Here is a 14,929-nt window from a genome sequence, read left to right on the forward strand (position 1 = left end):
TTATAACCGGATTTCTACGGTATATTTCAGCCGATTTATATTTATCATTTATAAACCATGCAACGGGAATTATTCAGAATTTGGTCTTTCAGGATTTGGTAGTTTGTTTGGTTGTTTCTTTGTTTTATATAAATCGGTCTCACTACCTAACACGTGACTACATTAGTCAGCTCAGGAAAAATAAAGTTATCAAACGAGCTGAAAAGGAATAGCCTGCGTAGCTGGCGGTTTTGTTGGGTTAACGCGCCCGCGAGCAAGCAGAGAGCCACGACAACGAGCGGCAAAGCCGCGAGGGGCGCATTAAACCCAACAAAAACGCCAGCTAGCAGGCTAGATAAGGGGTGAAAATTATTGCAAGCTATTTTAACGGAATTTCAGCCCGGGCTTGAAAGAAAGCTTGGGCGTTGTATGGGCCGATAATGCGGTGAATATTTCAACCCGGGCTGAAATCGGTCACGTTCTGGCATTTAAATTCTAGCCCCCTTGCCAGGATAAAAAAAACTATGTAATCGGCGTCTTAGATTGTGTTGCACTCTGCAAATTCAAAGCACACAAATGATTACTTTCGACAGTATTTAGACAGCCCCACTCAAGTCATGCTATACGCGGAAACGTTTCGAAAGTACGACCACGCAATTATGCAGTTTAGGATTAAGCACAATTTTTCTATCCCTAATTTCGGGGGCTAGTTATTTTAGTGTCATTTTAACATCATACAAACATACATCACTTTTATTTACCCTGGGATTTGTAGAGTGGCTTGTACAGCTAATATCTCCGAGCATTTCACAGTAAGTACAGTACAACGGGCAAAGACCAGACCACAACTCCGGGAACTCCATGCCCTACTCTTTACGATAAGTCTGTGGGTTCTTTTACGTCCCCTTCTGACCATAACTCTGAAGATGCAGGATACAGCCTCATACTGCTGTTTAAAACATGCGCCAAATATGGGCCGATCCATTTTTCTCGCATAATATAAAAGGTCAAAACATGCACACACCTGACAAATAAATTTGCTATTTTTGAAAGATCCATTTAACTTGGATGATCGCTACCTTGTGACTACCGTTACACGACAGAACAATTTGAATACAGACCCGTTAGAACTAATAATTTTTGTAGAGAGAAACAGTCAAATCAAAACGGAGAAATAAGGTGCGTTTACACGGCAGAAAAACTTAGAAATTTGGAAATTTTCTCAGTCGTGTAAACGCGCCTATACTAAAAAGTAAATGAAGATACTAGCTGGCCTAGATATTAATATATGTCGACAACTTTAATATTATCGTACATAAGCTGAAGCAAAGTCTGTCCAACAAAAATAAGACGTTGGGTGTACCCCCATCACTTTACCCTTGGCATTATTGGTTTTGAAGCATAATGTAGGAAGTTGAGTGTCGATCAAAAGTGGAACTGAAACATAGAGCTTCGCTTCCTCGGTAAATTCAGCCGGTATAAATTCTGTAACAGGTTGCTTAGAATCGCGGGAATTTTTTCTGGGATGCAATCAATATTTTGCATATACATTTGCTATGGGAAAAACCCCTTGTGTAAAAATTTTCGAAACAGACCCAAATTATCATATTAAAAAAAAACAAGACACAAAATTATTTACGGCTCAAACTTTTTTGCCGAATTTTTCTTGAACGAAGACGCTTTTAATGATTTAAAAAATAGATTTTTACAAATTTCGAATCAAAAATGTAAAGATAGTTCCCAATCGAAAGCGAAACCTCTTAAATAGCGGTTTTCTCCCCGTAATTTTATATTAATGAAATGCATTTCGGGAAAGTTCCAATACCGGAAGTGCTTATGAATCCTTTTTAATTTTCAGTCGGATGGCTGGTTTCCGTGAAAAAAGACAGAAAAAAATATTTTCTGTTCTTGTTTAAAGAATCCAGCTAGCTTTCAAATAAGAACCGATTTGCTGACTTACATTTTCTCGAAATTTGTTTCTTAAACTTCTCTCAGACGAACGAAAGTGAAATTTTTGGCATCGCTTTCCGAAAAAATCGTGTGACGTTTTCGGGAATTTCCCTGTCGTTGCAGGTTTTACTTTCACTCATTTGACTGGTATATATAAAAGCCCAGATCTTGCAAAGTTTCATTCGCTTCGGGAACAGCTTTAAGTAGAGATTTACAGATAAGCTCCCACCATGAAGATTTACGAGAAAAAAATCCTGGAAAAACGATTGAAATATTTCATGAAGGAGGTCATCCCCGTTGAATTGTTTCCATTCTTGTCTTGCCTAGAACAGATAGACAAGGAAGCTATTGAAGCTTCGCAAGGAAACCATGGTCCAACAAGGGCAAATTCAGTTCTTGTCGATCGGTTAAAACGAAGGCAGAAAGGCTTTCAGGACTTCGTACAAGCCTTAAGAAAGTGCGGATTCGAACATACTGCCTTGATATTGGATCCTTACTACAATTATCCAGGTAACAGTTGGTTATATATATTTTATAATTTTATATACGGTGTTGATTTGCACCCCATAAAACGAAGGAGAAAGTGAAAGCAAAAGTGCTTTCCAAAGGAGGTCTCTTTAATTTTGAAACGCTCAACCTAGCATCGCCAACAGCTAAGATTTATATTTAAAATGCACATTGCCACCGTAATAAACAGTGAAATTTTTATAAGAAGGTTTCAGTACAGTTCATGGTCAATATTTTCTTTGTTCAAAACGAGGATCCATATCGGCGTATACATTTTGGCCTTGCCATTAAGACGTAAGCCCTTTCGCCCACGTTATATTTCACATTTTTACATTTTTAAAATCATCTTTTGCGTTCGAGCCGAAAACCAGCAAAAATCTTTTTTCTTGTCCCCAAAAAATTCGTTCACTTCAAAGGGTTTGACATATTAAACACAATTGATAAATACATCGAACCACGGTGAATAAATATTTGTCCATTTCCACTCGTCAACGTTGTACAGAATGGCCTGAAGAGGTAGAATGAGAACTGAGATTTCGATTTTTGCTGGGAAAATGGGATATGTGTCACTAGGACTGAGAATCAAAATATATCAAAATTTTGGCTGGGAAATGGAATTTTTTAGCATCTCGAAAATGGAAAATGGAATTCATAGCATCTCGAAATGGAAAATGGAATTTATCTCGTCTAGCTGAAGACGATAGTTACAAAGTATCAAAAATGAAGTATACGAAAAATTTAAATGTAGACGAGGCATTAATTTATTCAATTTATTTTGAATGCAGTTGATACAGAGGATGATGAAACCGCTGACACGGCTGGGTCTGTGATTGGTTTCAAGATGATCGGTACAGCAATCGGTAAGTGATCCGGATTTAAAGAAAGTTATGCATGAAGTCTATGAATACTAGCATAAGTAAGTAAAACTTTTTTTAATCAATGTCTTTGTCTGTGTTTGTTATCAGATGTTACGATAAAAGGCAACTTGGTGCCACAGAATAGCGAAGAGCAACCAGAAGACTGTTCAGAGTTGGAGACGTATTTGGCTAAAAAATTCAAAGATCATTCATCTGCTGAGAGCAAGAAAATGCGAAAGGAGCTGCAAAAGGTTATAATGCGGCAATTTTGTAAATAATGGCTTAAAAAGGTTGTTGAGCGTGGTCCCAAGTGGGGGGTCCTGAGTCGATCAGTTGCAATTGAACGCAGGGTTATAATAAACAATTATGGAGGAGTTTGAGCATGATAGCGAGATTTATCATGCTAGACTATAATTTTTTTTTTAATTTTTACCGAATTTGTGGCGATGTTATATCTAACTGCAGACTCGGCTATGGCAATTTCGCTAAAAATGACGATAAGTTTGTCAGACTTTGACGAAAACTGTGCCGTAGGGCCTCTTCATATGAACCCGGTTGACCGGGTTTGTCCAGTTGCCGAGATCTTGCCTTATTCCTATTACCTTTGTAAAAAAATTTCGGCAACCGGAAAAAAGCTTTCCCATATGAAACTCCAGCCCGGTTACCGCGATGAAAATTATTTTTAAAAAAATGGCTTCAATTTCGCAACTTGGGGGGTTAAAATGGCATAATTTTGCCTTGTGTGTATTTCCACTTTAGAAGTATACGAATTTTCTTTATTATAGTTAACAGGTTAAGTTGCAAGTGTCGATAAAAGTACGATAGTCGAAAACAATTAACACCTTTATATGTCACCATTATGGTTTCGTCTCTTGAATTTCATCCAGGTCATTCGGGCTGAGATTTCCTATATCAACAGACGACACGATTCGTCCCGGTAACCAAGACAACCCGTTTACATATGAAAAGGGCCGTGAATTGAAGGTGTACCTTGAAGTCTCAAGTATACTGACTTGTTTACTTTTCGTCATAGCATCTTCCTCAGGGTGCCGTGTTTGTCAACACTGCTAAAGGCTCCATCGTCGCAACGTTTCGTTTGTCAAGTGAACAAGCAGCCAAGAAACTGTGGGAGATGTACAGCGAAGGAAAATTCCAAACCATGCTTCAAACGGTCTTGGTAGAGAATACGTTGAAAGAAGATGAGAAAATCCCGGATAAACCACTAGAGCTAAATCTTAGTCTTGTTGAAGACCACTTCAACCAAATCCAAAGGAAACTTGCAGGTAGCAATGAAATGTGGTGATATTTCTTTAAGACATTTCTTGCTAACTGATTTTTGGCAGGATCTATGAAAATAATGAAACAGAACGGCTTTCTCAGTTTGTAACATCTTTCTGCGACTGACGGGTGTTAAAAAACAATATAAGACAATAATATGATAATTCCTGATAATAACATTGGGCCAGCAAAAAGGTTCAATTTTTAGAACTTTAACTCGAGTCACTTTAATTAATTCTGTTTATCCTGGGGTTTTTTAATCTGTTTTTTAGCGAATTTTGAGTAAGTCATTGAATCATTTTTGTCTTTTTCATGCACCAACAGAGATTGAGTCAAAGCAGGAAGTCGAAGACAGTTTACTTAGTACTTTAACAAGCAAACAAGGTAATGCTTTAACACTATTACACCTTTTTTATATATTTCAATACAAGATCGCCACTTGAAAAGAAATCCTTGAAAAAGAAATTCGGGCTTAAACGAATTATAGGAAAGAAAGGATCACTCGCTTTTATTTCTCCTATAAATTAGTAATTCTTGCCTTTTGTTGATTTTCAGAAGACAGTACTGGTGACGATGGATCTGTACATGAAATGGAAATCGACATCCCTCCAGGTAAGTGTAGTGTTTATTTCAGAGACGAGGAATTTCGGCTGTTCAATAAATCTGAAACAACAACAAAATACACCCAGCAATAACTAAATCTTCCAACTCGAATGATGCATGTTAATCTGTAAGAAATCAAAAAACCGACTAAAGAAAACTTTGTATTTGTGGAGCTGGCTTACAGCACTTCTATACGACAAAAATATCATGCTTATCTCGGGTAATTTCTTTCATCATAAATCTTGTTATGCATGTTATAACATTTTGAGATGTCTCTTTTTTTTGTATTCTTGTAGTGTATTTGGGAAGCAATGCCAATTCTTTCATATTGGAGCTTAGAGAATATCAAAAGGAATTGGCAGCTCCAGCGATTGAAGGTAAAAATACCATCATTTGCGCGCCCACCAACAGTGGAAAGACTTACGTGGCGATAGACATCGCCAAAAAACACCTTGACGCTGGAATTGGTGGTAAGTTATCCTTATCATTTTATAATCGCTTTAACACGCTATATTTTCAAATGGCTGGCTGCTTACACTGTCTTCTTCAAAAGAAAAAAAAGTGAACAAATAATGGAGCATTCATGTAGCACATGCCGTCTATACCAAGTGTAACTATTCTTTTCTGCAAAAGGAAGAATAATTGCCAAATTATACACAATACATGATGTGCTATGGCAGCTTCGCCTTCTTTTGCTTGTTTTTTCTATGCCTCCTTTCCCTTTGATTCCTTTTCTTTGTCTACGGTGTTATAGTACCCATGTCACGACATGTCATATGACATGTCATGTCATGTCAACCTCACACCCATTACAAATTGATATTTCTTAGTGCCAGATACGGATTTTTAGCAAATTGTATATATCTTAATTATACAGAAGCAGGGGGCGACACTAAAAAAGAACCAAGAGTCGTCTTCATCGTGAGCACGGTGAATCTTGTTCTTCAGCAAAAGGAGCGATTTAAAAACTTTCTTGGAGACAAGTACCCTGTAGGAACAATTTCTGGCGCTAACTCGACAGAAATTCCTCTCAAGTATCTTCTGAAAAATCACAAGGTCGTTGTTATGACTGCTCAGATACTTGTCAACGCGCTGAACAGTAAAAGCGAGAAAGAAAGAGTACAACTGAGCGACATCAGTCTCCTGTTGTTTGACGAGTGTCACCACGCAGACAAGGAACATTCTTACAACCGGATCATGGAAAGATACCTCGCTTTGAAAAAGCAGGCTGGAAAACAGCACAGGTTGCCACAGGTATTACACAAGATTACTCTTTAAATAGCGGTTTTTATGACATGGTACAGTGCGCCAAAAAGCATACAAATGTAAAACCATATTAGTTCTTGTCGTACCATTAAACACATCAATTTGAGTTTTTTATGTGTGTATAACGCGATGGGATATTTAACAATTATTCCACGAGCGCGCGTTAGATGTGAGATGGTAGATAACCAACGAGGCGCATAGTGCCGAGTAGGCTTTTAAATAGATTTAGCCAAGCCTAAAAGCTGAGTTTTCCGGTAATTTACTTTGCCCTTTATTTTAATAATGGAATTCACTGCCCATAGGCATAAAAAATTGGTAATGAGCCCGCAATCCAATGGAAAAAAACATTTTTCTGGCCAATTATTTTAACCTAGATTACACAGCGTTTGGTGTTACCAGATTTAGACAAATGGCTGCACCATCCAAGCCACTGGCTAAACGTTGTCTACCAAGACATGTCTCATCCACACATGTGAAGCTACTTCCATGATATTATATAGGCTACATAGGTATGTGGCATGGGATATGGTATGGACTTTAGGTTTTCGATCCTTTCATAGGGTAGCTAAAGTGTATCAGCCAAAATTGCAGTCTGCATAGTATTTTTTCTTTGTAGTGCCATAATTGCTTTTTACGTTTTTTTTCAATATTTAGGTTGTTGGCTTCACTGCCTCTCTTGGCACAGGCAAAGCCCAGAGCGTGGAGAAAGCAGAAAAACATATCCTTCTTGTTTCTGCTAACTTGGATGCTGCAGTTATTTCAACTGTTAAGAAGAATGAGGAAGAGCTCAAAAAGTACGCAAACGTTCCGAAAAGGGAAATATTCCACGCTCCCAATACCAGCCAAGATCCATTTGTGAAGATTGTTTCACAGGTAAATCACTACAGTTCTCTTTTTAAAGGCATTCATATCTTCACGTATTAATATCTCTACTTGTACCCTGTTGCTTGAGCTATTTTCAACAAAGAACTGGATGTAAACTTTCTTGCTCAAGTTTGCGAAATTTGTACAAGAATGCTTCCCGTGTAAAAATGTGCTGATCTCAGCAACCAACGCTCCGAAAACCAAAAAACAATATTTTGTTCGGCACAGGCCTCAAAAAAAGGTTTAGTCAGCTTATGTTATATAGAAAGAACTAATAAGCAAGCCCTTTATAAGTGACAGTGATGTTACCTGTCTTTTTAAGGTTATGGACAAAATAGAAGCCCTAATTAAGAGGGTTAGAGGAGAATCATACAAGGTCGGGCCTACAGACAAAGCTGGTCAGCAGTATCGCCAGTGGGTAGAACAGCTCTACAAAGGCTCTATTGAGGAAGGAGATCGGTTCCTTGTGACGTATGCAGAACAGCTCCGTGAATATCACGTGGCACTTACTATCAACGCAAGCACAACAATGAAAAATGCCAAGAAACGTCTGCAAAGATATTTTGTTTCCTTGAACGAAAAGAAGTTCCTACCCATCGACAAAAAGTTGAAAAATATATTTGAGCATGCAATGGAGATTTTGGAAAAAATCGTTGAGGAACAGGGAGAGCCCGTAAATCCTTTGCTTATGCATCTCAAAGAATTACTCTTGAAAAACTACAAAGACGTGAAACCTCAGCAAGAAGAGGACAGCAATAGCGAAACCAGCAAGAATGACGGTGCAAATGAAGCTAGTCAAAAGGAGAATGGAACAGAGGAAAAGAATCTGGAAAATAAGGAAGACGCCATGACTGTGAACAGAGAAAAAAGCAGTGGAAACGAAAGTGGAAATAAGAGCAACGGTGAGTCAACAGACGATGCCACCAACGGCCAGGTTATGGTAGAAGAAGACGTTACATGCGATGGTGATGCCAATGAAACGGCTGGTGATACAGATGAAGTGGAAAAAGGCAAAGCTGAAGTTAATGGAGAACACAAGAAAGAACCAGATCGAGGTGAAGAGAATGCCAGTCTTACAGCAGACAACGCACAAGAAGACAAACCTTCAGATAATCGGAATGAAGGCAAAAAAGAATGGAAGGGTCCTAAAGGCATCCTGTTCACAAGAACTCGAGAATCCACGGAAGCGTTACTGGACTGGATCAAGGAAACCAAGGAGCTCAATGCTGTTCTCAGGCCTGAGAAACTTGTTGGCAGTGGAGATGGCAACAGTAAGTAAGCTTTGTATTAGTGAGAAAGGAAGCTTATTTACCAATGTTAGATCGTAATAAGTAACATTGGAAGTAAGTAACTGGGACATTGATTATGCCACCAAAAAAGTATCTTAGCCCAAGAATTTGAACACGTTGAATTAACACAGGCCAGAAGCCATGCATGTTCTGGCTAAGGGAGAAAAAGCTTAGTAACATAAATAAGGTTGTAAAATATTTCTAGAAGCATTTTAACTCACTCCATCACAATCTTCCAACTGGTTTGATAACCAAAAATAGCAGAGAAAGATTGTGGTAATCTAATCACCGTTTTCTTCGTTAACTTTAGTTGGTATGACCCAGAATGATCAGGAGCGAGTCATCAATAGATTCCACACTGGAGAGAAGAACCTTTTACTCGCAACAAGTGTCGCCGAAGAAGGTTTAGACATCAGGGACTGTAACTATGTCATCCGTTACGATATGATGGGCAACGAGATTTCCACTGTGCAGTCACGTGGCCGTGTCAGGTAAACTGCAATTTCATTGTCATTAGTCTTTTTTAAGAACTTGGCGTGTGGACCGCCCCCATACCGTGTAGATAGTTGTTAAGTAGAAGATAAACCTTTGATCCCATCGTCGAAAATGGCGTTTTACAGAAGTTAGTTGCTACAAAAAAGTAAAGGATTCACATATCATGTCTCATATGAATTAACATAATTTGCAATTGACCTTGTACCCAATGGTTTCATATCAGTTCGTCTAGTCAGATAGGCCTGACTAACGTGACTAACGTTTTGACAACGAAAAATGAAAATTGGTAACGCTTTAATCATATAAAAATGTGATCATTAACTACTGATGAAAGCAGCTTTGCCAAAATGTAATGATTTTAATCCAACAAAGCGTTTCATTATTATAATTTGCATTTTCCATTATTCAAAACGCTGCGCAGGACATTTATTTATTACTTACAGTTTTGACAACTTGAGTGAAAGTCACCTTCAGAGTCATTTTTGGGGTCAAAGTCAACTGAGTCTTAACAACGATAAGAAGTCAGCAGCCACGTTTATAACAAATATAACTTGCTTGTAGTTTAATTACGATTAGCTCAACTTCGATACCATACAAAAAACTATGCGAGGCCTGACTTTTTAGACTACTTGCGTAATCCATCAGGGCAGACGAGGGAAAGTACAGCGTGTTAGTTGGTCAAGCTTCAGGAGCGTTGAAGAGGGAACATACCAGTTGGTTTCGAGAAAGCCTCATGATCGAAGCTCTAAGTAATGTGCAAAGCATGGATCCGCGATCATTTACTCAACAGGTTAGCACAGCAATTAGGTACCCAGTTTAACACAATTATTATTAACGCGATTATATCACCTGTTATAAAATTCGCATGATGAGCAGGTCGCAACCTTGTTTACATCAAGACAAACAATTGATGTTGTACAATATTATACTTATTTAGGAACCAAAATATCTTCTACAGGAAATTTTAAAATCTCATTTGATCACCTAAAAGAGAAAGGACTTCATGCACTTTTTAGTTTGAGACGACACACAAATTTTAGTAGATTGAAACCTTCTCTTGCCTGTAAAATCTTTGATGCAATGATATCTCCAATTCTGCTCTATAATAGTGAAATTTGGGGTGGTTATGTAAAATCTGATTTTAAGGCCTGGGATGGTTCACAAATTGAAAGAACACATCTACAGTTTTGTAAACGCTATCTTGAAGTAAGTAATAAGGCTTCTAATGTTGCATGTAGAACTGAGCTTGGTCGATTTCCTCTCCTTATCACCATTAATCAAAGAATCCTCAACTATTTGATATATCTCCAAGAAAAGCAACCGGATTCTTTTGTCAGACAGTCTTTTTTAATTTCATTAGAACTTCACACCGCTGGTAAAAATAGTTTTTACTCTAATCTTATGAAGATATCCGAATATTTTAATTTTGGTAATTTTAATCCTGATTTAGTAGACACCGCAAAAGTGACAATGTTTCTGCAGTCAATGAAACAGAAATATATTTCGTACTGGCAGCATACTCTACAGCATTCTCAAAAACTAGAATTTTATAGATCTTTTAAGAACGAATATGCTACCTCCAATTATCTAGAGTTAACTAGGAGAGTTTCTTTTAGGAGAACATTAGCTAAATTACGTATTAGTAATCATAAGTTAATGATCGAACTAGGCAGATATAACAATACGCCCAGACATAATAGGCTCTGCCCGGTCTGTGATTGTAATAAAACCGAAGATGAAATTCATTTTTTCTTTTATTGTTCCAAATATACAACAATAAGAGATAACTTTTACAAGACAATACAGCCTATCATCTTAAATGTCAGCCGACTACCAGTGCCTGACTTGATTTTAGAATTAATGAATTCTTCCGATCATTTTGTGACCATGCAATTGATTAAATTTATATCATCTTGTTTTGATTTACGTAACAAAATACTATCATTGTAATTTATTTTATATGAATTATTTTTTGTTTTTTACTAAATATTATTATTTTATTATTTTTATTATTATTATTATTACTAAATAAGTTTACGCTTTTGCAATATTGTAACAAATTTACAGTCATGCAAATAAAGCTTGTTGTTGTTGTTGTTGTCAAGAGAGATGGGTAAGATAGGAATAAACTACATTACATAGGAACTGAACTTCAATTTGTTTCCTACTGATGTTTAATTCATTCTAACGTGTGTGTAGGTAAAGGCTATACAACAAAAGAACTTTCAGGAACGCTACTACAAGAAGCACTTGACTGCCACCCGAAAATCAGTGCATCTGCCTGGTGACGTCACTTTCCATTGCCGCAAGTGCAACGTAGAGGCTTGTCAAGCGCATGACATCCGAACGATTAAAGAAAGTCACTTCGTGGTCATTAACAGTGACTTCAGGGATTTCAAGGTAAAACAGTTTCTTATGATACAGTATTTTTGTTCTATATCTCTCCAGACTGATGACATACAACTTGTACTTTTCTATCCTGACGAGCAGTGCCCAGTTGTTCAAAGGGTGGAAAACGCTATCCACCGGATAAATTGCCATCCAGTGGATCAGATCTAACAAAACATACTGCATTATCCACCAGATAGTGATTTATCTGTTGGATAGCGTTTTCCACCTTTTGAACAACTGGGGCCAGAATTCAAGTAAAAACAGGAAATTACAAGATGGTGCAATTAAAGCCATGCATTTAACACCGTACAAAGACAATACACAATTACTACACCCACCAAAAGGCTTCGATTTTTTTGCATCCCTAAGAATACAGCGCGTCTGAAAAACCATAAACGTTGTTGGCTAAACCTTGCACTAACACAACTTGACCAAAAATATTGACTTAAATTTACCCCTTAAAACATTAATGGCCGATTTTAAACCCAATAAAACTCTTGGCACCTACCCGGTCGTCACTTTTCGCACCAAAGGAATTAGGATTCCCTCTAGTCCAAATGTAAAGTTAGCTCCAAACAAGAAAGGCACGTCATCACAAGTATTGTTTATTTTTTTTAATTTTCGATGCAGTAATTTCGGTTCATTTATCTCAAAATTACGTTGACTGTTTGAGGGGGGAGGGGGTTCGGTAAAGACACTTATTCCCCTAGATAAATCGGTATAAGTGTGCAATAATATATTACATAGATAACGATAGAATCAAAATAAAGCTACGTAATATCGTATCAATCGTTGAGTCAATATCAGCGCAGTGAATATGTGAAAGACACAAAGGTACATGTGGTAGCAACAAGAAATGAACAAAATGGTCTTTGCAGTCCACAAACAATTAAAGCAATTGCTATTCTTAGCCCGAAAAGAAAAAAGAAACTTTCATAGCTACAACTATGTAGTCTTGATTTTAAGCGTTAAACAGCAAGTTCTTACCGACTTTTATACTGTCGATTGTTTTTATAATTCCTGCTTAGGTTCATACAAAAAAGCTTTCCAATCCAAGGACAATTGATGACATCGTTTTCAATAAGAAGATCTTTTGCAAGCAGTGCCATGAGGACTGGGGGGTGACAGCTCTCATCAATGGTGTGGAGTGGATGTGCATCAAGATTCGCAGCTTTGTTCTGGAGTTCCCAGGCCCGAATCCTCAAAGGAGGACATTTAAGAAGTGGAAAGACCTTCCCTTTGGCATAAAAGAGGCGTCTAGTGATGAGCTTCTGCAACAAGCCACAGATGGAGCACAAGATGATTTCGACTTTGATTTAAACCTTGACGTTTGAAAAAAGGTTTTGACCAAACGTATTGAATTGTGGTTTATTTTATATAATTATTGCTGAAATAGATTGAAAATTAGTTGCTTGAGATGCTTTTGAACTGTGTCACGGAGCCAAATTAGTTGAAATTAATACAATAGACAGCCGTATAAATAAAGACTGATTTTTCCAGTGCTAGTTTTGCAGATTACAAAACTTTACTTACTTCGTTTGACAATCAGGTTAACAAAGACCTCTCAGTAGTATTTAGCTTATTGTGTTATTGCCACTGTTAGAAGCGCGAAATATGAAGAGCCCATCATAGGCTAAGATCAGATTTGACCCGATCACAGAGATGATGCTGGGAATGCTGCACTTGATAATTTATGCTTATCATTACATTATGTAACTATTATCTGAAATGATTTGTTCAAGATTCAAGCAAATTTATTTTTACCAATTTGAACAGCTGAGGTGTAATGATTTGCAAGCTTCATCCTCCATAGAAACGATGGCGGCTTTTATTACAATTTACCTGTGGCTGTGGATTGATATTGTTACTGTCTTCTCACCTGGCTCTCATGTCACTGTGACCGACTTACGTGACTTTTTGTACCTTAGTATTAAGTTTTTCTTTGTGTAAAAAAGAGTGACATGCACATTATTCGAATGAGCTACCTGCCTCGTCTGCATGTCATATCTTGTACGTACTATAATGGCCAATTCCCTCAAGAAGACGCGGGCGTGCAGAGAATCATGGTAATTGTATTCAGACTTGGCAACGCTGAATACAACTACCATGATTCCCATCAGACATTTTTTTATTACAATTTTAATGGCAATTAAATCTAAGTCTAACTGTATAGACAAACAAGCAAAGACATAAGGATAATCTGTAAAAGAGTGGAACACTCCATGCGAGACAGATCACCATGTAGCTAATCTAAATAAGTAATCATGCAATAACAATCAAGAAAAAAAGAAAAAAGAAAAAAATTCTCATAGATAGCCTGCAAATACAGCCGCCTCTCATTCCCTGGCCATTAGTGTGTGGTGAAATAAAAATTTTAAGTAGTCATCTTGTAATTTCTGATAAACTGTATTCGTAAATGTCGTTTGTTTTGTTTCTAAGTGTAGTCAGCATTTAGGTTAAACAGTTTTGAAGTGGTCTGCTAATTTATAGTGGATGGAATTGTACAATAGGCATCAATAAAATATTTCTTTTACCATATCATGTGCTTCTCAGACTGTCTCATACCAATCTATGTAATAATCACGGACCAATCTAATGCATCTCAGACCAGTGTAACTCATTCTGACTGTTGAACTGACAGGAGTGCAGACTAGAGCCTTCTGAGTCAAACCAGAAATCAATTAATTTCTTTTTATGTCATCAGACTATTGGGAGCAGGGTTGAGTTTGCTGTTGGTTCTCGCCCTGCTTCGAGGGTTTTTCTCCGGGTTCTCCGGTTTTCCTCCCTCCTGAAAAACCAACATTTCTAAATTCCAATTCGACATCTCTTATGACCCTCACGACGGGAATTACTCGGTCCCTCTGCATTGGTTGATTACTTGGTTTGTTTTTTTGTTTTTCTTCATATTGGTCTCGCCACTTAACACGTGATTACATGAGCCGCCGGGTCAGATCCTGATTCGTTCCCAGTCGTCTTTTGAGTCCGTCGTGAGTCTAGGAGGGAATCATGGCCTTTCCTCCTTTTCATCCTCCTTCACGTCTTGCAATTTTCGCATAAGGGTCAGATCGATCAAAATCAATAGGTACTGGAAAAGTGTTAAGTTAGTTCGAGAAGGCTGTCTGCCCCGATCCACTGACCATTTTTTGCGTAGAGAGCATACTGGCGAGAGACAACTGATGTGTTTATATTTTCCAAAAAATGAAGTTTGCGATTTCAAGGAAAAAGCTTCAGCCCAGCTTGTTTTCTCAAACCAGGCGGAGATTTTCCCGGTCAATCGGGCTGAAAAAGGGTGAATTAGCCCAAAATGTGAACTTGCCGACACATTACGTACGTGGTGAATATTTCACACTCGGGCTAAAATTTATCATGTAATCGCAACAAAATTCTACCCCGTCTCCCCTTGCCAGGCTTAAATTCGCCATGTAATCGGTTTCTTTTAGATCGCGTCGC

General features: G+C 37.8%; 2 protein-coding genes across 2 annotated transcripts in view; both read left to right on the forward strand.

Annotated features, from left to right (window-relative positions):
* Nucleotides 1–14,011, forward strand: part of LOC144633552 (mitochondrial antiviral-signaling protein-like) — an 85,880-nt gene extending 71,869 nt beyond the window's left edge. Inside the window, exon 5 of the transcript XR_013567069.1 lies at nt 13,143–14,011. The gene's annotated coding sequence lies outside the window, so the exon portion shown is untranslated. The remainder of the gene's footprint in view (nt 1–13,142) is intronic.
* LOC144633531 (ATP-dependent RNA helicase DHX58-like) lies at nt 2,105–13,150 on the forward strand. Its single transcript, XM_078492381.1, has 14 exons — nt 2,105–2,439; nt 3,222–3,296; nt 3,402–3,544; nt 4,327–4,576; nt 4,896–4,955; nt 5,127–5,183; nt 5,471–5,644; nt 6,052–6,428; nt 7,095–7,313; nt 7,627–8,575; nt 8,904–9,084; nt 9,734–9,878; nt 11,288–11,488; nt 12,508–13,150. The coding sequence occupies exons 1-14, from the start codon at nt 2,160–2,162 to the stop codon at nt 12,811–12,813; spliced, it is 3,417 nt and encodes a 1,138-aa protein (XP_078348507.1). The 5' UTR covers nt 2,105–2,159; the 3' UTR covers nt 12,814–13,150.
* Nucleotides 14,012–14,929: the final 918 nt, after the last annotated feature.

Source organism: Oculina patagonica, chromosome 1 (assembly GCF_052425735.1).
Source record: "Oculina patagonica isolate OP01 chromosome 1, crgOcupat, whole genome shotgun sequence".
In the NCBI taxonomy this organism is placed as follows: Eukaryota; Metazoa; Cnidaria; class Anthozoa; order Scleractinia; family Oculinidae; genus Oculina; species Oculina patagonica.

What these genes read in the sequence shown, in the direction of transcription:
- LOC144633531 (XM_078492381.1), top strand. Translation starts at nt 2,160, where the DNA reads ATGAAGATTTACGAGAAAAAAATCCTGGAAAAACGATTGAAATATTTC. An exon ending in TACTTTAACAAGCAAACAAG is followed by an intron (nt 4,956 to 5,126) that starts GTAATGCTTTAA and finishes GTTGATTTTCAG; the next exon opens with AAGACAGTACTGGTGACGAT. An exon ending in GGAAATCGACATCCCTCCAG is followed by an intron (nt 5,184 to 5,470) that starts GTAAGTGTAGTG and finishes GTATTCTTGTAG; the next exon opens with TGTATTTGGGAAGCAATGCC.